Source organism: Syngnathus acus, chromosome 12 (genome assembly GCF_901709675.1).
Source record: "Syngnathus acus chromosome 12, fSynAcu1.2, whole genome shotgun sequence".
Lineage (NCBI taxonomy): Eukaryota > Metazoa > Chordata > Actinopteri > Syngnathiformes > Syngnathidae > Syngnathus > Syngnathus acus.
The window spans coordinates 10,597,882-10,622,155 of NC_051097.1; the positions used below are offsets into that span (position 1 = coordinate 10,597,882).

General features: G+C 45.8%; 2 protein-coding genes and 1 long non-coding RNA gene across 8 annotated transcripts in view; 1 reads left to right on the top strand and 2 right to left on the bottom strand.

Moving 5' to 3' along the window:
- Positions 1-322: 322 nt before the first annotated feature.
- dtwd2 (DTW domain containing 2) lies at positions 323-2,428 on the bottom strand. The gene is made up of 6 exons (XM_037264919.1): positions 2,226-2,428; positions 1,925-2,015; positions 1,675-1,769; positions 1,229-1,427; positions 950-1,078; positions 323-812 (listed from the first exon to the last, which is right to left on the bottom strand). The coding sequence occupies exons 1-6, from the start codon at positions 2,384-2,386 to the stop codon at positions 633-635; spliced, it is 855 nt and encodes a 284-aa protein (XP_037120814.1). The 5' UTR covers positions 2,387-2,428; the 3' UTR covers positions 323-632.
- Positions 2,429-2,910: 482 nt separating this feature from the next.
- On the bottom strand, positions 2,911-23,387 carry LOC119131108. 5 transcript variants are annotated; one of them, XR_005099583.1, is made up of 6 exons: positions 23,290-23,387; positions 15,922-16,011; positions 9,168-9,288; positions 5,397-5,530; positions 4,647-4,868; positions 2,911-4,571 (listed from the first exon to the last, which is right to left on the bottom strand). It is a non-coding gene; the product is annotated as an uncharacterized LOC119131108 (long non-coding RNA). The 5 variants fall into 5 exon arrangements; XR_005099584.1 differs by lacking the exon at positions 5,397-5,530; XR_005099582.1 differs by lacking the exons at positions 5,397-5,530; positions 9,168-9,288 and adding an exon at positions 18,696-18,840 and having other exon boundaries at positions 23,290-23,381.
- The window catches only part of col5a1 (procollagen, type V, alpha 1), a 38,546-nt gene continuing 26,166 nt past the window's right edge, over positions 11,895-24,274 (top strand). For both annotated transcript variants that reach the window (XM_037265119.1, XM_037265120.1), the window contains exons 1-4: positions 11,895-12,253; positions 20,280-20,447; positions 22,372-22,585; positions 22,821-22,983. In XM_037265119.1, the coding sequence (XP_037121014.1) occupies positions 12,154-12,253; positions 20,280-20,447; positions 22,372-22,585; positions 22,821-22,983 (645 nt within the window). In that variant the 5' untranslated portion in view covers positions 11,895-12,153. The remainder of the gene's footprint in view (positions 12,254-20,279; positions 20,448-22,371; positions 22,586-22,820; positions 22,984-24,274) is intronic.

A 24,274-nucleotide genomic window follows, 5' to 3' on the forward strand; every position in this document is an offset into this window, starting at 1 on the left:
GCGCAACACTCCGACACACTTAAAAATTTTAATAGAATAAACTAAAATAAAGTCCATTGACGATATATAAAATCACACTGCCACACATCAAATTTAGCCAGACAAATAAAGAAATAAAATGTTTATTTCTGAGGTTCTAACCCACATATATGGAGTGCTTCCTATCAGTCTGACGTAAACGCCGTGCTTACGTGGCGGTCATGTTGGCAGGGGCGACCTTCCCTTCACCAATACAATAAAATAAATCATCTTTACAACCTAAAAGTGCAAAATTGTCATGAAATGTACAAACATCTTCAAATATACACGCATGTATACTTTTTTTTTTATACACACTAAATTTATTTGGACAACACACTGTGTATGGATCAATAGGTATCGATCACATTGCTTGTAGTGTACCTCCCTGTCAGCATTGATCAAAACGGTGGTGGGTGAAGACAATACATTGGATGAAGGATAATGAAGAATAACAAATGCCAGTAAGATCACACATGTTTGGAAGTGCTATTATAACATGATTTATTCACTTTAAATAAATCCACACCAAATAAAAAAATCCTAGCAAAGAAAAAAAGTGTCCCTTCCATTGAAGATTGTCTGTTAGCTCGACAACGCTGGTTCGCACGTGATCATCTCAGTAGGCAGTTGCGGTCGGTCACGAGCTTCTCCAGCCTCTTGATCTTGCGCTTGTTCTTGGGCTTGGTTTTGTCGTACATGCCGTTTTTCAGCAAGTGCTCCTTGCTGTGATGTACCTGAGCGCCGTGCTCCAGCTGGAAGGAGCACAGGGCCTTCAGTGGCCTCAGCAGCACCTGCCATACAACACGAGAAGAACACAGGCTCGTTTGAATCCAAACTGCCTCATTTGGTTTAATTCAATTGATGCTGACAAATCAATTTTCTCCATTGGAATGAATTGCAATCCCATTAATCTTGCGCTGCAGCATACCTCTTGAAAAATGTCATTGCACTCCAGGATGGACAGAGCGACAGCAGCGCACTCCAGCGTGGACAGACAGATGTTGGTGGGCTGTGTGCGGATCACATATTGGCTCGAAAGACTTCTGTTGAGCTGCACCTGATGGACACAAACCAGTATTGACAACAATGAGAGCACAAGAGCAACACATGCAGACAATATAATAGAACACTCCTAGGCATTTATTATTTATTCAATGACTATTTTGCTGCAAATTCTGCCTAATTGTTATGTATTCCCTCCACTCACCTGCTTGGGGAGGTGCAGCATGCTGTTTTTGAGAAAAATGTTCTTGGCCTGGCTCCAGGTGCCATCTATAAGGATGATGTTATGCGTCTTGTCGCCCTCTTCTGGACGCTGTACCAACTCCTCCAGGTTCTGGGAGTTGGGGCCGGGGTACAGGATCAGAGTCCGGCTGTCCTGACACACTTCGGCCAGCTCAGGGTTCCTGAGAGACAGAAAGAAAAGGGAGGGAAAAAAAAAAAACCTCTGAAAATCTGCTATGCACTGAAGAAGCAATAATCTTCCTGTCACCTCTGTCCCTCTTCCCAGAAGTGCCACATTAATAAAATTAATCATCGAATTAATTTTAATAAACTGAATCCAGGAATAAATGATGGATCTAGTGTTCTGGCTCTAATCCCTCCATTTTGCAGGATCTCTGTGTAAAAGAGGTACAAGTGGGTGCTGCTTACTTTGCCTCGTTAAAGCGCCTCCCGATAATAACGTTGCACTTTTCTGGCGGTAAACATGCAGCGAGAAGAGGAACTGTGCGGAGAACTCTGCTCTCCTGAAAGCAAGACACGTGTAACACAATTAACAATACATCACGTTTCATGCCAAGAACCATGAGATGTTGCTAACCAAAACAGCAACACATACCGAGGTACAGAAACGATTTCACAGCAATTAATATTATGACACTATTGGAGTAGAAAGCCTCACCTCTGCCGGGTGCTGTACGATGTAGAGACATGTGGACACGTCCAGAGGTTGTGCGGGGAGAAAGGGACACAGACACACCTTCTGAGGGCGACTACATAATGGGAGGAGGAAACGTCATTTAATCCAGCAGCCATTTCTTCTCTTTAGTTTCACTACTAAAGCAAACACAGGCTTGAACGTTTTACTTGTTTAAAGTGCGCATTTTAAAAAGAATTGAGTTCCACTGGCGTCTTTGCTCTACTTGGCTTGGGGAACTGATTCGGTTAGCATTAGCTTAAGTCATTGTCATAAATCTGCTCACCGGCACCGTAAACACGTCGGTCTTCGCTCGCTAACCTCGACCGGCAGCGCTGCCAGACCGCCGAACGCGTCGTCCAAGCAATCGTCGTCACTCGAAGTATCCAGTGGGTCGTCAGCGTCCTTCGCGTGGGAGCGTGTCGGGCTAGATGGTATATGCTCCATCGCGAGGAGCTAGCTTAGAGCTCGAAAGGCAACAAATAAACTAACTTTGAGCTTTCTCGGTTACCGTAGGCACGCCAGTTCACTGTGCAGCAAGCTAGCTCTACCGGTGACGACTGTTTTGAGAGAGTGTTGCAAACAATTTTAAGATCTCATTTGTAAATGTGGGCAAATGTGTGAAAAAATATTAAAGTTTGAAACTCAATATCGCTGCGCCAGGGTCAAGTCAAAATTAAGAACTTGGCAAGAACGCGCTTGGTTCTATTTGAATTGAGCTTTCTCGCTTACCGTAGGCACGCTAGTTCACTCAGTGACACCTAGTGGCAGAGCATTGAGCTGCCACTAGGTGTCAGTATTACTCTGCATTCATCTTCCTTTTCACTATACTTGGCAATGGTTGCTTTTACCAGTTTGATACACATTTTATAAATTTGAAAACTTTGACTTCATCTTATTCTGAATGATACGTGGCTCATTTACATAATGTCTCAGTCATCATTGAATACACAAGAAAGAAACAGGTTACCTGTTTCTCCACCTCACCACTAGGATGCAATACTTTCTTTCCTGAAGCATGTGAAATCCCGTCATTTATTTTTTGAGTAAAAAAAAGATTGGAACAATGAGACTTTGTGTTCAACGTCTTTCCCATGCGAGTACACTCAACGGAATTAAAGAGAGAAAAAAAAGTTAAAGAGCTTCAATTTCCAGAGGAGGGGGGCGAGGAGGTAACAGAGGGGAGGCTTGGCGAAGAGGGGGCTGGATGACGGAATGTGTTTGCCAGATGTTTGTCTTCTATGTTGAAACAAACAAACATTCCGGGCGACCTCTCACTTTCTTTTCACCGTCTGGTTTCCATTCTCACCCGCAAACAAAAAAATGTATATATAAATAAAAAAGGGCCAAAGCTGCGTCGGACACGTGTGCCGGGGATGTTCTTGGCGTGATGAGCTGTGCCGGGCTCTCCTGCGGGCCCCGCGGACCTGCACGGACCTCTGTCGTCATCCTGCTGACTCATCGTCTTCTTCCTCGTCCAATCTACACTCTTCCTATGTATGAGCCCATTCTTCATGAATCACTTACCCACCCTCAAACACTTGAGTCTGAAAAGACCCCCCCCCCCCCCCGGAGGGCTTTCCTCCCAACAGCAGAAAAAAAAGTTGACTTCTTCTCCAATGTGGACGGATTCTGGCTTGGAGCTGCCGCCAGGAGATGAGCTAGGAGAACATCATGCGAGATTTAAGATGCAATAATCATCATAAATATCTCAATGCATACTGTGCAATGTTGGCTTTGGGTTGGCTGATGGAAATGAGTCCAAATGAACCTATTTTTGTTGGAAGCGCAACAGGATCAGAGAGAGGTAGAAGATTTGGAGGCTTTGCCTTTGGTTGAGGGGAAGTCAAGAAATGAGCTCCAACAAGAAGGCAACACTATGCCATTACCTGCTGACTCAGCTTGTCATTGGAAAGCTTGTTGCTGGAGACCCCCCACCCCGCGCCTCAAATCATGATCCCCATTTCCATGAGGATGAGCTCATGGCACTTGAGCTGATATACAACACCTTGAAATCGCCTGTTTCCAAAGTGTTTCGCAACTGCAACGTGTTGGAGCTCTTTCTCTCTCTCTCTCTCTCTCTCTCTCTCTCTCTCTCTCTCTCTCCAAGCCTGTCTCGAAGAAGGCCCTTTTTATGCCTCCATCAGCTGCTAACGATTAAAGAAGGCTGTGCATGTGCCACCGCAACACGTCCAAATGCATCCCGTCAGACTCCAGAGCGCTTGTTCCTGTTCTGTGCCCGTGAACACGCTTTTTCCCCCCACAAAGCAGCTGCGGGGATGCGTCAGCGTCTGGGTCCGTCCGTATCAGCGATAACGGAGGCTGGGTGACGACGTTAGAGTCCCAGCCAGGGAAAAAGTGTGTCATCAAAGTGAAGGCTTTAGCTTTGGCTCGGATTTAGGGATTGGCTAGCTTGATTGAGTTTTAGGCAGGGGGTTGGAGATATTCACTGACCTTCTTCTCATCTGCTCTGTAAATTGTCCAAACTCGGCTTCTTTGTACGGTGTCCACGAGCGTCCAAAAAGTTGAAGTCACGTGGCTGTTCCATCTCGAGCACATCGGCCGTCCTCCCCTTCATCAGCATCAGCATCAGCAGCGTGTTTTGCCTGGCAGAGCCGACCGAACGCAGCGTCTGGAATGGAAAGACTCACGTTACTGGTAGCGGCGGCCGCCACATGTGTTTACGTTTAACTCTTACGTAGCTCACCTGATGAAAGACAAACGGGAGGGAAGAAGGAAGTGGTTGGAAAGTGTGATTCGGTCAGCCACCGCGTCATGGCCGTCGTTGGGTTGGGGAGGGGTGGTCTGGTTCTGCTTGGACCCGGGAGGCCGACCGCAGTGGAAAGAATATGCAATCCAGACGGGGAAGACGTTAGCGTAGAGAGCGGGAACTAGGGGGTGCTTCCTTTTCCCACCATCATGGAGCCACCTAAACGAGTCAGGAGGAAGGCATGGATGGAACGGGAGGAGGAGCGCAATGGAAAAACATTGTGAATGTCTGGACGGTGTAAAACGCACAGAACAGCAGCAAAGCGGGTCCAACATCATGAAGTCATGGATTAGTTTGGTGTCACGTAGCACAGATTCGATTATTTTAGCATCGCAATTCATAAATCACAAGAAAATGATATTTGACTAGCAAAGGCTTTTAAAAATCAATTCTGGCTCTACACCGATGTCAAGATCTCAAGCAAATGTTCTTCTCATCCTTCCCAAAAAGTGTTTCGGAAACAGATGGAGCGGCTAAATCCTGTTCACAAACAAATCATCATAATTTATACAAGAAAAAAAAAAGAACACCGGGCTGCGCGCTTTTAGAAATCAATGTCAAGCGTTTCCTCGACAGGTTGGGATCTCACGATGGTTTTCACATTCCAAACATTCTTCCCAAAGAGATTCTTTGAGACAAACGATTGTATTCATGCGTGTGATTTATCACCGGAGCAAAAAGGAAAACCGGACTGGAGGAAGCTGGAAAATATCTGCTTGCCAACGGTGTCATGGATGCACTAGAGCCTGGTTCTGATCCAACCATCACTGTTGCCGGAAAGACTGGGAATTCATTTTCAGGACAATTGATAACTTGGGCAGCTGAAGGCAAGGAGACCAAGAAGAAGGATGCACAGGCGCAGTTACAAAGCTGAATTGTTGACGTTTCCTGTTGTGTCAGTAAACAGCGGGCCCACCCGGCCAGCCGGAGGCGCATCTGTGTGTGTGTGTGTGTTTGTGTCAGGCCAACTGATGGCTGGGTTGGTGGAAAGAAGTTTCTAGAGAAACTTGAGCGAGAACGACATTTAGGAAAGTTGTCACTTTCACTTAAGGAGTTTATTTTAAAATGCCAATGTATTGCACTGACCCGCAAGTTACTGCTTGAGTTACATCACTCAAGATATAGAGGATTTAGTGGCATCCGGCAAAGTGTGAATCAGAGGAGAGGAGGAGGGGTCCTCATGAGGAGGTGGTCCCGCTTTGCAAGAATGACTCACCCTCAAAGCGTTGAATGGAAAACATCCACAGCAGCCAGCCAATCAGCTGACCCAAAGTCAACTGCTAACTATTAGCTAACCTCAGGCTCCACTTCCAGTCATTTTCCTGGTCCTGATTTTCCTAATTATGGTGCGTCGGGATGTCCTTGGTATTAAGCACCACGTAAACGTTCCTGCGAGTGGGTTCGAATGTCTTTCGCCGACATTTTGTGAACAAGACCACCGGACCCCTCCCAACCCACCACTCTGACACTCTGATTGACCTGAAGTGGAAGTACGAAAAGTATTTTCGTCCGCGACCAATCAGATCAAACAATGCCCAACTAGAAACACGTGGCGCTGAAAAATTGAGGGGTGGGACTGGCTGAGTGCTCGTTTAGCTGCTAAATGGGACAATATGAAAATACAGATCAATGAGCGCCATTGTTAGTGTTTATCCTCAAGCTAAAGGCTTGACACCATCCACGTACGAGTAACCTTTCCGCAATTAGCCAACCAATTTTCAAGAGGAGAGTGGCTGTCATGAGAAAAATACTTTTATCAATTGCTGCTGTTTACATTCCGACCCTTGTCTGTTTCTCGTCCCGGAGGCCAGAGTACGGACTTAAAGGCGTCCCCCAAAGTCAACTGCTAACTATTAGCTAACTATTAGCAGGAGATTAGCGCCTACAACTGGGTTGAACTAAAGTAGTCTAAAGTAAATGGATTTCTCTGCCAGGCTAGCTGCTAACCGTTAGCGATAAGCGAGAAGACAAACCACAAGTTGGTTGTCTCAGTGAGCTTTTCCAGTCATTTTCTCTCTTTTATTGTTCCTTGTTTTATGGCCCAATTTGAGAGAACCCGAGTCGCATTGTAACATGTTTGCATTGCGCTCAAGGAGGTGCGAGGGGGGGAAAGAAAGGAGGAGAAAGGAGAAAAAGGAAAAAAAAAAGGAGAGAAAACGTGCAAGCTGAGCTGTGAGAACACGAGGCAGGCGGAGCAGGGGGAAGAGGAGCCTGGCCAACGGAATTCGCTGGAAAGTCACCACGCCGAGCAAATGCGCAGCAGTTGTTGAGAACTTGTGTTCAAAAATCAACCGCAAAAAAATAAAGAGCACGCATTTTACTCGCCTTGTTTCGAGAAAAAGCAAACAAGGCGAGGGAAAAGGAGCGTCAACGATAACGTGGGGATGATGGAGGGATCGGCTGCTGCACCGCAGCGTGCAGCACCGCGCAGCCCTCAGCCTCCCTGCGGACCCCCACGTGAACAGAACATATGTTGCCGCGATGACATGACTATAGAAAATCTGCAGGATGGGAGGGGCCGCCTGCAAGGAGAAGCAGGAAGGAGGAGCGGGATAGGCGCCTCCTAATTCCACTCGGTTTGTTCCGCCCCTGTTCAAAGAACTATTATTCAACAATGACACGTTGGGGACGGGTACCAGCGGAAAGATTAAGATATGGGCCGGGTTGGGCTGAGGTCTCGTTTTACGCTTAAGACAAGAGTCGAGATGTCATGATAAACAAACTTGTCATCATCATCGTTAAAAGGATTGCGGTGTGCAGTCTTTCAAGTTCATCCGCTAATCTCCCGCGCCATCTGGGATGAGTAAACTCGGGGAAATCCTCCCACAAATTGCGATATCACCAACAACTGCTATGCCGGCTTGATATTTTCACGGCCCAAAAGAAAATATGCGAGCCGTCTGTCCTTCCGCTAGACGTCCTGCCTCTGCTAAAACAATCTCCGTCGTCTCGTCTTTGACCAATAAAATGGAATGCCGCAGAAATTCTTTTTCGGAGAGGTCAGTTGGATGGGGATTAGGTTTAAGGTAGGATCAGTTATCTTTCTTCTTGACAAGTCCCACAAGCACCCATCCAATCACTTGGTGGACCAGAACGTGTTAGAATGCAACCCAACTATGATCTGGCCTTCCTCAGCTGGGATCCAACACTTGATTTTATGATTCGAGCGCCCTCAGTGAACCCAAAGTCCGACGTGTTTCTGCTAAGACGCCGCCAACCCAAGTTGGCGCAGCAGCTGAGAACAGCGGGAGATTGCACATGGTGCTAGGAAACATGGTGAAGGGCTTTTCTGGATGATTCCGTCTTTTTTCTAGAAGTTGATTTCAAATGCTGACTCAGCGTAAAATGAAGCAAGATAGCAAAAGGGCTAGCGTGTCTGGATCCGCCCTCGCGAGCTTTGTTCTTTGAAGCGAGCGAGTGAGTATAGTCGCTGCCTGGCTTGGTCCACGTCTTCTGTTTTTAGAGCGTCATCTCCGGATTTATGTTCTCCTCCAGGGCTCTGGTGTCTTTTCCATTCAGACTCCCTTCACCGGAGATCCCGCACGCAATTTTCTCTTCCCTTCCCTTCCTCCCCGATTGCGGCAACACGTTCGGAGCAGATGTTGAATTTGAGTGCAGACTAAAAGTGGAATCGATGAATTAAAGACGAGTCGGACGGCACCACTTTGCTGGTCATAACACATAAACTTATAAACTAACAACTTGTGAAAAGTTGTAAAGTTATCGGAGAAAGTCGTAATGTTTTTTTTGACAACAAAATAATTGGAATGTTTTGGCAAGTATGACTATGAGGAAAAATGTAACAAAAAAGGAAAATGTTACATTTATGGCCATTGATGTAATTTCAAAACACTTCTTGATGAATTCAAGTTGACTATTATTTTCGACCGCCGACTAAATATGAAAATGTAAACGCATGAAAGTACTCGCGGGCTCCTTTGTGATTGATGCGCAAGTCTCGGCCGTTGGTTACGCGTTGAACATCTTCAAAACGCCTCACGCTTAACGTCAGTCGTGTTTTGGAAAGGCCGTCATTCGTGAAATGTGCAATGGTGCAGGAAAATTGCTGATGTCATTCTTCAATTTTATCGGCTGAGCTCACCATTTGATGCCGTTTCTGCTCTGCCACTGTGCTTGCATTAATGATTTTTTTTTTCTTTCTTTCTCTGAGCTTGTGGAAAGTGCGAGTTCACCTCCCACGCCGCCTCGCTCAAACTTTTCCACTGTACAATAGTGCCGATTGTTAGCTACCTTGTATATATTCCCTGAAGGTAAAACCATTACCGAGTATGTAGGTCAGATAGAGTTGAACAGATCACTGAGAATAATGTGACGCTCTCTCATAAAGTTTTTTTTCTCAGCCCAGACAATTGTCGCAAACGTGAAGGCCTGCTCCTCATCGGAAAAGCAGCTTTGAAGCCGTAACCCCGCTTTGAGGCCGTGCCCGCACTTGCTGACCTCAACGTCTGGAGCGGTGGAGCCCATGTGGCACGCAGCTCTTCTTCATTGAAACATTCAAGGTGCCGGCCGCAGTCGGGCCGGCCGAGCGGGAGGAGACTAAGAATGCGTTACGGACCGCCTCACAACAAGACCAAATGAACAAACTGTATCGTCGTAACGTGGAGACGCCCGAGAGTCACGACACGATTCGCTCCAACGGCATTCCAACAAAACCTAACCCTAGGTAGCACGTTAGCATGAGATACTAATTATTATCATCCCATGCTAACGTGTTAGCTAGTGCCTAATCGCTCCCAGATACATGCTCCACGTCGACCGCACGCATGAAACAATGGCTCCAAAACGAGCCCGCAGACATTATCCGGAAGGAGATTGCGGAGTCGCCCTAGATTTCGTCTCCTGGTCAGACTTTTTGCGGGTGACACATTGCGGGCTGCGCAGGAAACTCTGGAAAGAGTGAACAACATGCGCTGAGTCGGCCAGCCTGCGGTGCCTAAAACCCAAGTTGGACAGACGACGGAATGACTCACAGACGCGTGACGTCGTCCCATTTCTGTGTATCGCTCACGTGCCGGAACGTTTCTCTGGGAATCCGTCCGTTTTTTTGTGCAATGAGTCAAAAGAAAACAAGAATTTTCCTTTCTCATGGCTTCTGGCTTCAAATTTTGCGAAGCGGCCTTCAGCAGCCAGTCGATAAGCGGCAGCCGCTGACTTGACGACAACGCGTCAAGTAGGGCGACGTCGCTTGTGTGTGTTTTGATTAGCACGTGTGAAAGGAGGCCCGGCCCGCTCGCAAGCGGACCCTGTTTAACTTCAACACGACAACTGCTCAACTTCAACAAATGTCAAAGGCTTACAATGACACAGAAAATAAGGCACATAGCTTGTAAAAAGTTAGCCGCCTTTATACGACAACCGCGGCTACGTCTGACGCCGTCATTTTTGGCGGTTAGGGCCGACAGTTTAAACGGTGGCTCGTCGCTCTTTGTCCCGGCTTTAATTGGCTTGAAATAATTAAAAAAAAAAAGTTTACTGTGAGTTATAGAGTGATAAATGTATTTTTAGCACTGGAGGCGTCGCTTCATGTCGCTTCTCGTCCAGCGTTTGGTTCCTGATCTTTGGCACGCTCAATCAAAAAAAAATGCATATCTCGATGAAACGTGTTTGAGACGACGTCTATTTTTTCTCTACCGATGAGAGATTTGTTCATTTCGTGCCGTGTGAGGCAAGACAAGACAACGACGCATATTTTCAGAGGCTCGTTATTTTGTCGGGCATTTACATAATCAACAGTCCAGTTGCCTTTGCTGACGTGTTTGATTTTCTTCAATAATGCATCCTTTCAGACACTAAACGATGAAATCGCAGCACGTCAAGTATGGAAACAACGTTTAGCAAAAGCAGGACACGGCCAGCGTTGCTCTCGACAGCGCAGGGTCACGAGTGACTTTCATTTATTGGCACAAGACGACAGCTGTTATGTGCAACGGCTTGTTCAAAGTTGACAATCTGACACGTACGATGCAGAACAGCAACAGTCAAAAGACGGCAACTATTTGACCCGGAGACATTCGATAATTGCAGCCCATCAATCTTCCCTTCTACTCTATTTCGTTCCTCGGGTGTCCTTCGGTACGTTGCTAGCTAACATTAGTGTTTTGCTTAACCGGCTAACGGCAACGTTTGCAGATGAAACAAGTTATGACTCGGTGATATTCTTGATCGTCCTTAAAATTGCGAGCCTGTTGATTCTTGACGTATGCAGACGACCACAGGCAACGATGCTATGCTACATTAAAAAATTGGACACGGCTGCTTGTAAGGGAGTGAAGCCATGCTATCATTTAAAATGACGCTGGGCTAGAAGAACGGCACCGGTTGTCAGGCAACACGACTTGGTCAAACAAATGGTCAGGTTTTGGGCGACTAAGTAGAGGGTTGGAGCCCACTTGACCACGTTTTGGCTTTGGCGGTCCTTGCTGGGTGAAAGGCTGCAAATTAGAAGGAGGTCGCTAACAGCGGAGTCGCGTGCGCTTAAGGGCCTGGCGTAACCTCAGATGAAGCCTTTTTTTGCCTGCTTGAGTTTTTCTAGACAGCATCTGGACACCCGCTTTTAGTTGCCCCCAAGGCTGACTGCTCGTTGGTTGTCACGTGCGGGCCATGTTTGACAAAACTTTTGTGTGCAAGCCATAAAAGCACTTGACAGAAGAGACTTATTTCACCCTGCGTCACGGTTGCTACGGTGACGACCTTGTTTATGATGGTGATGGATTGGCATGCAAGTTCTATTTACAATATTACAAAGGGGAATTTATTGGGATTGTTTATTGGCCCTTAAATGTGAATGAAACATTTGCCAATAAAGTTCATAAAAGTTTGATGATGGATGACTGGAACAGAAGAATTCACTTGTGTTACGTTTGCAAGCATGTAACATTGTCTTTTTATATGAATCCATTCCTACTTCAGGAATGACTTTTCCTGCCCCCGCCACCCCTCCCCTTCTCTTTTCCTTTTTTTCTCTGGAATTCCAAGTGCAGGAATTGTAGGCGTGAAACTTTCCCTTGCACTTTTCCCCTCCCAGCTGCCCTCCCCAACGCTCCCCTTTGCCCAATAACAGGCTCTGATTTGCCTAAAACGTGCAAGCCGCCTGCTGATTGACAGCCCGTGGTGGTGGGTGTGTGGATATTTTTTTTTTTTTGGAAGGGGGGGGGCGCAAAGTGACGGCTGGAGGCGCCTCAGAGGAGCGCAGCATCTGAGCGGGACAGGCGGCGTGTCCAGTCCGGAGGATCCCCCCACGAAAAGCTTGGGACCCTTATGGCTGCTTGAAAGCCCCCCACCCCTCCCCGCCATCAACACAATTCCTCCCCCGTTCCCCATCTTTTTTTTCTTTCTTCCTTCTCTTTTTTTGCGATCACAAGCGGCCGCGGGTCCGACTTGAGTTGAGCTGCGAAGCGCCGTGGTGCACTCAAGGCAGGCGGCCATGGATACCCCCATCAGATGGAAAGTTAAACGGAGGTTAAGGGACCCTCTGGTCTCCCTGCTTGTCATTTTGCTTTTCGTCACATCGCCAGCGAGTTCAGGTAGGATGCAAAAAAAAAAAAAAGACCATCAATCCTTTTGTGGTTGTTTTTGAGCTGCAGAAACTTTACGCACGCAGTTTAAAAGTTGTGCAAAGTCACTCGGCTGGCTGACTGTCACTCAAAAAAAGCTCTCTCCATTTTAAAGCATGTTTGGATGCCACTTTGAGTCCACTTTTTTTTTTTTGCATGGTGGAAAAAAGCTTTTCCAGGGCCAAAACAAAGCTGGGACAGTCGAGTAATTCACAATGGCGTGTCGTCATTACGCCGATACAAGGACTTTTGGAGGTTTCTAGGATTTTTTTTTTCTTTTCTTTCAAATAGTGAAGACGTTTAAGAGTCGACAAGAGGTGTGGTGGTTGACATAGCTGATTTTCCTGCCAAGTGGCCCAATGGACTGGTGAGCGCTCAGCTGCTATTGATGGGATGAGCGCAGAATGGACACATCACTTAAAGTAGGGCGGTGGCGCTCTTGTGGCTCACATATCTGATTTGGACTTAAAGTCTTACACCATCGAGCGACAAAAAAAGTCAAATGACTAAACTGTAAGGAAAGACATGCGAATAGCTTACTGGAATCTAATAAGTGGCAAAGCTAACGAATATCAAGATGGTGGGAGCGTAGTGGTTCACATAGATGATTTTCCTGCATGTAGTATCATTAATGATATATTGATATCACTTAAAGCAGGGTATTGATAGTTTGGTGGTATAGTGGTTCACACAGCCAAACCAAAATTTACGGCAAAGATCAATAACGGCAGCATGAATATACACTAAAATATGGAAAAAAAAAAGACATTGAATTTAATATAGAGCGAAACTACTCAGCCTGGTCGATATACAGACAGCCAATAAGAGAGTGTAAAATATTTGCCGTTTAAATGAAAGAAGTGAATCGCTATTTGATGATCAAACTAGTAACGTGCCTAAATTAAGGCAGGGGTCCTCATCATTAGTTGTGGACAGCACATCTGCCACAGGGTCTGATATTCCAGATCTGAATCCCTGGGGGCCCAAATACAGACTGCCAGACACCAGTCAGCTGAGATGGACGCAAACTGGAGGGGTCCCACAAAGCCACTTGCCATGTGGGGTCAAAGGGGGTCTGGCCCGCATGTATTATTAGCATCCAGCTCGCCACTCTTGGTGGTCCAACAGGTGGAGCATTGCCGCGTTGTGCTAATGGTGCGACCGCTCCATTGGTTTATCTTTGGCGTTGATTATTAGCATGTCAGCACCAGGTTATCAGAAAATTGATGCTAGTTTCGTAGTGCTAAATGAAACACCGGAGAGTCATTAGCGCCTTCACTTTTACTTCACTTTGCAAATGATGGTAGAAAAGACAAAACCAGCCTCCAGTTTTAGGGTTAGCGGCTAACATGCTAACGCTAGGCCCAATATTGACGGTACAAATTAATAGAGTCGTAGCAGATCTAGATGCATTCATGAAACCAATTGCTAAACGCATCCTAGCAGAGCTAATAGCATGTTGAGAGTTTTGGGGTTAGCCGCTCACATGCTAACACTGCCATTGTTTGTTCCAATTGAATTTTTTTCTTTTTTATGTACTGTTTGGCCAGATCAATCTGTAATAACATTCATGGAATAGCACGTCCCTGTGAAAACAAGGACGGATTTGGCCTAAAGGAGGCGGCGGTGGCGACACAAGGCGGTCGGTGTAAGAACATACATCCAGGATCCATCAATACCTTATTTTGTTTCATTCGAAGAAAGAGAGAGAAAAAAATCAACATCAGAAAAGTTGGCCGCCACATCTGGATTTGATACGCTTCCACTGGATCGTCTGCTAAAGCCTCGGAAAAGCCAGGAAAAATGTCTTCCAGATGTTTTCTTCCCGATTCTCGGTGGAAAAAAAAGAATTGCAGCCCCCCCCCCCCCCAGCCCCCCCACTGAAAAGAAAATACACCATTCTTGCGGACGCTTTTTTTTTTCCTCCGAGAAAATTCCAAATGGAATAACATCTGCAGCCTCTCAGCTGAATTTTAGATAGCACGTCCACGTTCAAGGTCATTAAAAGATGCTTTTTCTTTGGGGCCGCCATCACACGTGTTCTTAATTGCAGAATTCAAATACATGTGTTGTGTGCTGTTTTTTTTTTTCTTCCTCCAGGCACTTTCAAGTTGTTTAAAAGCGATTGACTCTCTGTAGATTTTAACGAGTTGCCTTGTTGTTGACTTCCTAATGAGACTTACAATAATTGAACACGTGTTTCCGTTGAAAGTGATAGGCAATGAGCAAAGTTGTTGATTGAAGTTTATGCATTGATCGTTAAAAACACGTGTGGATTGATCATGTCCGGAACCAACAAAAAATATTTACTCATTACTTTTTAGGAGCGGCAACTTTGAAAAACAAATCTATTATCACGTTTAGGGTTGGGCGTAATAAATGACTAAGACACATAACTAATCGTTAAAAAAATTCATGCGGAATTGATCAATAAAATAAGTCTGCAGGTTGACTGTTTGTGTCTTCTTTTGGAAGTGGGAGCCTTTAGAAATCATCGCATCCCCGTTTGCCCTGGCTAGTTGATCGTTAAGAATTCGTTTGGCGTAGGGTAGTCGTGTTGTCGTTTCGGTCGCTAGTTCTTGAATATGAAAAGATTCCGGGGAAATTACTGCACTACTTCCCTGTTTAAACAGAGCTTTGGCGCCATCTGGTGACAATCTTATGGCATTTCAGAAAGAGCACAAAGAAATAACCTGCAATCTGCGCAAAGACAGTTTTCGCAACATTTGAGCACGGAATCAATGCTAGCTAGTTTTCGCTAAATTCTGTACGCTATTATGCCTTGCGAGCAACATTTGAGCACAAAATCAATGCTAGCTAGTTTTAGCTAAGTTCTTAATGCTATTGTGCCTTGCTAGCTACATATGAAGACAAAACACGCAACCTGTGTAAAGAAAGTTTTCGCAACATATGAGCACGGAATCAATGCTAGCTAGCTAAATTCTATACGCTATTGTGACTTGCTAGTTACATGTGAACGAAAACAAAATACGCCCAACAAGATTTTGATCTACCCCCCCAACACATCACCACACTTTAGTGGCACACAAACACTTCATTCTTCACCGCATCCTGCACTGTATATCCCGCCTATTAGATGTCGTCGTAATTAAAGCTGATTGTTTGAAAGTGCTGAATGGCGCTCTGTGTGTCAAACTACACCCCCCCCCCCCCGATCGGGCCGGGATGTGCCGCAGGGAGCACAAAAGCTCCGTCGTTTCGGTTTCGGGTTACAGTTCACGGGGACAAGAATGTCCTCGGCTCATTTGGGAATTGTAGTCCGCTCACAAGAAAACTGTTGTTTTTTTTAAAGCGTAATGAGGGTATTATAATCAGCGCATGAGTCATCCTTTCCGAGCTCGCATCCCCGGGCCGAGCTTATCCGCAGTTTGGGCCGCAAGAAAACTCCAGCTAAGCACTTTTTCTGCCTTTTCATTTCCAACCAGATGAAATACAATCGTCGCCGCTTGAACATAATTTAATTTGGACGGGCTACGATGGAATAATAGCTGCTGTTTTCGTTCTGCCTGAGCTAGTTAAGATGTGTGAATATTGACAGGAGGAAAGTTATACTTCGGGTTGGAACAATCAGAACAATTGTCAGTGTAACTAATAAAACCTAACGCAGCTCTGCTTACCTTTTGGCTTTGACAAGGTGTGGGGATGTGGGCGTGACTTGAAAGTGGCCCCGGATCTTCAGCCAACTCAGCGAATACTTGTAGCCTTATCTGTCGTGATTTCGGAGAAAGCAACCAACAATTAATGAATGAATCGACAACGAATCGAATATCAAAGTAATTGACGACTGTCTATAATAATCGAGTAATTATTTTGTTAAGTTGCAGCGGAAGGAATCCCACTTAAATTTGGTGTCTTGAAAAGTAAACGATTATTCTTGAGCCCTCTTTGTGCTTTCTAGTGTGAGGGGGAAAAAAAGAGCAGCGCATTGAGTCAGTTTTTCCGTTCTAGTTAGGGGTGGACTGATTTATATCATCGGCGCTGTGAAGTAAACCATCTGGAGCTCTGCTAAAGCAATGAGACACACACACAGAGCGAAAGAGAAGGAGCAAGTCAGAGAGTCCTTGAAAAATACTCCAAAATGGCATGCGGTTCATCTTTCGGACCGCGAGCCTCAGCGTAAGGACTCTTAATGGCGGTTATAGTCGGCTCCCACCTGATGGGAAGCGGGAATTAACGACATTTTTTGGTTACATTTCAAACAGTTCCCGGGTGTCTTAATAAAAGGTCTTGGACATTGATCCTGGTTGTGTCTCGTGGTAAATTGGGCGTGGAGGAAATCAGAGTGGGGAGCGTTTATGTAAATTTGCTCACAGACATATTCGGAGAAATATGTTTTGTTTCTAATGTGGTGGGTGGGGAGGAACACCACAGACCCAAATGTTGGTGGATTAGCAAGCAAGTGGATCTTCTTCAGTTATAAATCCTTGGTGTGTCGTTCCCCAATTGATGTGGTCTCTCTCTGATTGGTCGTGGGTCTTGTTGTTGTTGTTTTTGTTGCCAGGTGTGGCTATCGGAAGAGTATTTTGTGTCTTGATGTTTACCAGCCTCCTGGCAACATGGCAGAGATGAAGACTTGGACTCAAGTCAACTCTTTAGCTTTCGGTCACCAAGAGTTTCATTTTGATCCATTCAATTCTTAACAAGAACGAGGCCTAGCTAACTAGCTAGTTATTTACATGATGTTGAAATTTAGACGACATAGAAGGCTCTTAAGGGAGCGAAAATTATATCAAGTTCACGTTAAGAACCGTCTCGTGGCTTTTTGTGTGTTGTGTGGACACTTTGACTGGACTCAACAGGATGTCCATGCGATTCATGCGTGTGCATGGGTAATGAGCCCAATCTAGCAGACGTAATGCTTGTTCTCACGTCTGGTCACATGCTAAAGGTCGGTGCTAACGCTAGCGTGTCTCGCAATACGATGCGGTTAGCTTACAAGCTTATGACAGGCGCTAACATGGCGTATTGACATCGCCAGGGAGAACCGTGAGCGGTGTTGCGCTCTCATTTGGGGGGAGGACAATCTTTTACTGGGCATTCTTGTTTTCGGAGCTCGGCTCCGAAAATGTGGCTGCTAATTAGCGCTTGCTTGTCCTCGGAGCCAGGTCAAGCATGCGCGCCTGGAGAGCCGGCTGGCCGGGCGTTTGGCCGGCCTCACTTCGGCGAGGGTCCGTGCCCATCAGGAGAAGGAGGAGGAAGAGGGGCAGTGAAAGAGGAATGTTAATCTCCTTCCCACCATGAAATTTCACGATTGCAGCTCACCTCCCTCCCTCCCTCCTCTCCTCTCCAAGAAACAGTGCCGTCTGAAGAGTCGACAATGATTGTATCTGCGTGTGTGTGTGTGTGGTGGAAAAAAAAAAAGACGGGGGAATGGGATCCACCACACATTTGGCACCGAGCCGAGACCTGGATTATGGATCCCAAGCTACTGTTCAAAGAATAAAAAGGTGGAAAAAAATGGTGGTGGGGCGAGTGAATGATATACGCATAAAGCTTCGATGCTTCATATTTGAAAAGTGTCAAATTGCCTGTCCGCTATAAACTCTGCTGACGCTTGAAAACAAGTTGCAAAAAGTCCTGTGAAAAACTGCTGAGTCGTCAGAAAGCTCGATTTTTGCTACGTCGCATCAACAAACGGAAACGGCTAGCGTGCCTGCGAGGGGAAACCTCTTGGACGTCAGGGATGTTTTTAGTAGGTGGGCCCAAAGGTGGTGGTCCCCAAGGTGCTTGCACTAAGTGGGTAAACATCACATCTTAACAAGGTGGCGACTGACAGCTTGGGATGTGGTGGCCGCGGCTTCCCATGCCGATGAATGACGCCGTGTGTCTCGCTCGTGTTTACCCGCGGACGCGTCTCGGCTTCTTTTCGGTGGTCCTTCGTGCTGAGAAAGCGCCATTGTGTTATGGTCACACCTTGGCCGCTTGGCTCACCTCCCCGTGACCTCGCTGAGGGGTTTTACATCCGCCAGGGTGCAAAAAAGGCCCGATTGTACGCCGAGGAAACGGGGGAAATTGGATTGAGAAATGTAAAGCTGAGGTTGATGGATGGAAGCGCCGCGGGCAGAGGTGGCAAAAGTATTCGGCCGCAGATACTTTTGCGTATATACATTTTATAGACAAAGCATTTCTATGGGGTTACCACTAACTACTCGCCGCCAGGTTATCAAGTAAGGCATCAGCGCCATCCCGATGGATTGCTTCCCCGACGATCTTGACGGGATTAGCGCAGGCGGGTCGGCGCGGCTGCAGGTCGTGATTCGGTTAGCATCGACTGGTTGCCCCGCTGCGTGTTATTGAGCTGTTGTTATTGCTTCATTTGTTGTCGCTAAACTAATAAGTTGACGTCTGTGTGAAGGATAAGTTCAGTTTTTTTTTTGGCGGAAAAACTCACTTGTATTTTTGTGCACTTTTTGTCATATCATGCAACAAGTTCCAGTTCCCCCGCACCCTTGAAAACAGAGGTTAAGAGGTCGCTGATGATGATTCCAGCTGCGTCACGGCGGGCATGAAGTCGCCGGCCACAAGCTCATTGTGCCCTTAAAAGGGCAGAGAGAAAAAAAAGCCAAGATGATTAACGGACAGACGGAAAGTGCAGCCGATGGCTGGCTGCTCACTTGTAAAAACAGTCTGAGGACACCGGCGAGCGTCGCTTTGTTCCGCGATTAATGCAGACAATTTGAATCTTGGACGCAGTCAAATTTCGGTTATTTGGGGATTTTACGGTGTGGTTTTCAAAAAACGCCTTGTTCAAAAAATGATGACTGTGTTTTTTTTTTTTTCCTGTAAAGCCAGACGAGGCCACAAGATAGTGCTAAAACTATGGCTACGAGGAAAGTAGTCATTGGACCGTTATAAGATCATTGAATGTCGAGGACAATATTTAGCCAGGGTTGTTAGCGGAGAGTCTATATTTTCACGCGGTAATAGCCAAAGCTCCGGGATGACAACAATCGTGACTCAAATAGCACGTTGAGAAAGAAAGCCGTGTCTACCGCGGCCGTTTAATTACCGAGCGGGGACGAGAGCCTTCCTTCAAGACAGGAAGTGTGGGCCGGATCAGATGAGAACATCCCGATTAGGAGGTCCGGCCGCTCTGAATGTATCCTCCTCGGAATTGTCAACACTGACTTTCTGTTTGTATAAACTATGAAAAAGTCGCTCTCATTTGCAATGTGAGAAAAATGGAGGCGGTATCGAACAAGCTATAAACATATTTCAACATGAAAAATTGCTGACAAAGCGAAAATCCTGTTCCGTTGTCAATTTAGCATCAATTTGTTTCGTGTGCAAGCGGGAGATTCCGGCACGCTCTCCGGCCAGCTGTGGCAGCTCACGTGCACATTCTTTTGTTTTTCCGTGTGTGTGGTCCCTTGTTGCCTGACTCCCAAGAATGTCATACCTGCACATGGGAACGCTCCGGCAGGAACAAAAGCATTCTCACTTTTGTTCCGTCCGTGCAGTAAAAACTCCACCTATTGTCCATCCGTCCGTCCGTCCCCTGTGTTCACCCGTCCTCCTAGTCCTGCCCCCCTTGTAGTGACCCCGTCTTCTGTCCACGGTGGATACTTTTATGGGAACAGATGTTTGAGGAGAGCGGTTTTGGCACGACAGGGGCGGTGCAGTACGGGTCCGGTTAACCCGATGTGTGTATTCTGGTGGCCCGGGCAAGTGTGCTAATTGCACCTTTTGGACTGCGGTGGTTTTAGCGGCGCACAGAACGGGATGGTAGCAAGTGTTTGGAACTCGGAATCGCGGCATGTTATAAAGGCTTCCCCGTCCAAACACGATTGTGGTTGTGTCAACAAGAAATAAAAGAGAATTTGAAACATAAAGCTCAGCCTCATGACCTTACAATTAGCTATTATTGCTTCCAATCATGCTATGTTGCTAAGCTAACAAGGCAACGTACATATTTTGCAGGCCACAAAGCTGACGACTAATATTTAACTGCCTTTCTTGTCTTCCTTTTGTGCAGCGGAACCAGCCAACCTCTTGACGATTTTAGATTTTCCAAGTTTACCCGAAGGCGTCACAAAATCAACGGGCTTCTGCTCAAATCGGCGGTCGGCGCAAGGACCCGATGTGGCCTACCGAGTATCCAAAGAGGCGCAGCTAAGCGCCCCCACCAAACAGCTGTATCCAGGTGAGTTTCGCTTTACTCTAATCCTGTGCAGGTGTCTCGGTCGATCCCGAAGTTTTCCTAAGTCTGCACGGCGGCAAGGCAGGGATATAACAGCCAAACATAGTGGGAGAGCAATTTCCCTTTTTCCTTTCTTGCCCCCCGGGTGGCACTTTTATAAGCTCCCGTAAATTGATTATTTATGTCGAGCCAACCAGCATGAACTTTGAATCCAGCTGTCTTGAGGAATTTAACTTTTTCTATTTTTTTTTTAACCTTCAAGTATGGATACAAAAAAAAGCTCATTTTAACTGTGCAGTTGGTAACATTACATTAAATGAAGTTGCATAACCAGCCAACAGTGTGCAAATTCTAAAAATATTTTCTGTATTTATAATTAATTTAATTAAAATTATTTAAGTAATTATTTAAGAAAATCAAACAAAAAACTTGTATTAAATAACTATCCATTTTCATGACTATTTATTATAACCAATCAAATAATTATTAATACTATTAATATTAACTATAATAGGTGTAAGCGGGAAAGTCATGGAATCTAAGAGAAATATTTCAGGGCTCTTGATAATGTAAATACTGGAACGTGGCGCGTCCCCAGGGATGCACTTTGGCCGCCCCTGGGCTAGCATGTGGGGCTTCTGCGGGTTAAATGGCGCTGACGTGGCTCTGGAGCCTCTTTTCCAATCTTCCCTCTGTTTTCCCTGGAGCGTCGTCATTTTCCAACGTCTCACATCCCTCTTTGCTTTGCAGTGTCATCCCACATTTTTTTTCATTCAACCCCAGCCCCCCCCAAAAAATGTTTTTTCTCTCCACTCTTGCAATGATTTAGCAATTGGTGGGCCATCCGCGTCAGATGTTTTTTGGCCTTAGCGCCAAGCTAGCCTGGCTAATGTCTGTAATTAACATGTAAATGATGTCCAATCCAATCTAGAAGCCATGCTAACAGCTAACATATTGTAGCTTTACAATAAACAAATAAGAACAATAAAGTTCTGTCTAAGTCTATGTCTAAGTCTAAGTCTTTAGTTACACCAAAAGAGCCTCGGCAGTGACATCACTCCATCACATTAATTTTTCCAGCTCAGCTAAGAGCTTCTTTCAACTATTAAACTCAGCTCGCTGACACCTAATCCTTGAAAAATGTCGACAAAACGAATGACACAGAGACGCTAAACGGTGTTGGACAAGGCTGCCGAGCTGTTTGCGGCGAGCGAGCGCAGACATGCAGTCATCAATCGTGGGGAGCGGATGATTGGTTTCAAAGCTGAAACAGAAGTCCTTTCTATTACCTTTACGACTTAAAAAGGGCACGCTAATTATAGCGCACGCTTCCCACGCCACGGAATGTCTGCTGAGGCAAATTAGCCAATCAAGCTACAGAAGCTAATGCGCCAGGGTTTATGTCGTCAGCGCTTTACGTTTTTTGGGAGGGTTGTAAAATGATTCCCAGCACTCAAGTCTAACAAAAGGATGAAACATTCTGCTGAGGAGAAACTCTATATTTATTTTGGTTCCCTAACACTTGCTTACTGGTCCTGAGTCGTCATCTTGATTCATTTTCTATAGCGCTAGCAAGCTTCTCCTCGGATGCTTGGAAAAAAGTCTTGATAGTACCAACTGTACTCATTTTTACGTATTCCTGTATAATTTGATAGTTGGAGTTTTCTTCTCAACATGAAAAAGCTTTTTATAAGCTCTGCCACATTTTTACTTTTCGAAGAGCGATTTGGAAGACAGCTAATTAGACTCTGGAGGTTTAACAAGCGATTGTAGCTCCGGCTTCTCCATCAGATTCTTTCCTCATGTTGCTCCAAGAAGGATTATCCGACACTTCCGTATACTCAAGTCCTCCCTCTTTTTGTTCCGTCTGTTTGCGCCACCCAAAATATGTCAGTTCTCTGACCTCTTTCCTTCACTTCCCCTCCAGGTGATGTGTTCCCTGAGGACTTTTCCATCTTGGCCACAGTGAAGCCCAAAAAGGGCAGCCAGTCATTCCTGTTGTCCGTGTACAACGAACAGGGAATTCAGCAAGTCGGACTGGAAATGGGGCGCTCGCCCGTCTTCCTCTACGAGGACCACACGGGAAAGCCCGGACCGGAGGACTACCCGCTTTTCCGGGGGATCAACCTGGCCGACGGAAAGTAGGTGGACTGGTTTGGTGTTGGGATTTGGGGCTTTGATTAGGAGTTACAGTTAGAGATTATTTTAGAGGATTTGGTCTAGTGAGTTGGGTTTAAGAGAGGCTTAAGGTTTAGTGTCGTTAAGAAATCAAAATGCAAACTAGACGTTATACAAACATGGTCCCTCGGTCTAGAAATTCTGCGGCCTGTAACCGAGCACGCGTGTGAACGGACCGTATCTGTTGTTCTTATCCAGGTGGCATCGAGTGGCCATCAGTGTGCACAAGCAGAGCATCACCCTCATTCTGGACTGTAAAAAGAAGACCACCCAGAAGCTGCTCCGATCCGCCAACCCCATCATCGACACCAAAGGGATTATCGTGTTCGGAACCAGAATACTTGATGAAGAAGTCTTTGAGGTGAGTTCTCTTTAGCAAGACATGAAAAACGTTCAGAACGCATCGAGCTGTTCTGACTTTTTTCGTGAGGCTGTAAAGGACATTGCTGCCCGTTTGAGGTTTGTGGCGACGACGGGTATTTCCCCCGCAGACGCGTCGGTGACCGAGCTCGCCCACGACCCACGTGTCGTAAATCGCAGCGTACAGTTGATTGCAACTCCCGACTGGTCGCCCGCCAGTCCGTACACATTTTTGTCCAACATTTTGACAAATCTGGCCACTAAGTACTCGACAGTTCAACAGTGGTAAAAATGTCAATACACTCACCAGATACGCCAACTTGTGCAGCCAGAAATGTTCAGCTTCGGTGGGACTGCACCGTTGGCGTTAGCATTGACATTCCACCTGTGGTGAGAAACTGAAAGAAAATAGTTAAGGATTATTATGGCTAGCAAATGAATTTTTCTTTTTGGGCTTCTAAAGCTGGACTCATGCTAAAGTTTTCGTTTGGAATGAAATTGAAATGATGAGCATGCTACATGATAGCGCCAACGCTTTGTCTTACTGTGACTGCGAGCACTTAAAGTCAAGTTGACAAACTGTTCTGAGGTTTTAGTTCACTTGTCCAACTTTTGCGTTTTTAAAATGAACGCAAATGCGTTGCAGTTAAGCCATCCTGAACTCATTAAGTCGGGAAACTTGGCCAGAACAGAGATTTAAAAAAATAATACAATCAAAAAGCTATTGTGTATTCACAGCATGTACTGTATCTTCAAAGAGACAACAAGAACTTTCCTTGGATTTTCTGACATTTCCTTATTTCCCTTTGGGAAATAAAATGAGCATTGTAAATGTTTTAAAGATTTCGAGAGGGACAGGAGAAGATATTTCTGGATTTCTGACTCACTTACTTGCTATAAAGAGCATAGCGACTCAGAATGAAGGCATGAAAAAAATCTATTGTGCGAACCTGGGAGTGTCACAACCAAAATCGCTGGTTTGGAAAAAATGGACTATTGGCATGCCAATAATTAGTAGCAGAGGCCAGTGTGACACGACAGATGCCGAGCCAGCAGCGGAACGTTTGAAATATGACATCACCCCCCCCTCACCACCAGCGTGCAACCAATCTCCTGATGTTAAATCTTCCGAAACTGTTAATCAGCGCCGAGCGCAAACCAAAACCAGCTTGCTATGAAAAATAAAATCACATTCATATGCAATTGACTCAAAGATTTTACACAGCAATTTTTTGGTGAGCAGTGCACATAATTTCTGATTTCACAAGCGCGTTAGCATCTACAGCTTGCGT

Excerpts from the sequence above, each read along its gene's own strand:
- dtwd2 (XM_037264919.1), bottom strand. The coding sequence starts at position 2,386 with ATGGAGCATATACCATCTAGCCCGACACGCTCCCACGCGAAGGACGCT. Across the intron at positions 1,428-1,674 it reads AGGCGCTTTAACGAGGCAAA|GAACCCTGAGCTGGCCGAAG; the intron begins GTAAGCAGCACC and ends TCTGTCTCTCAG. Across the intron at positions 813-949 it reads GCAATGACATTTTTCAAGAG|GTGCTGCTGAGGCCACTGAA; the intron begins GTATGCTGCAGC and ends GTTGTATGGCAG.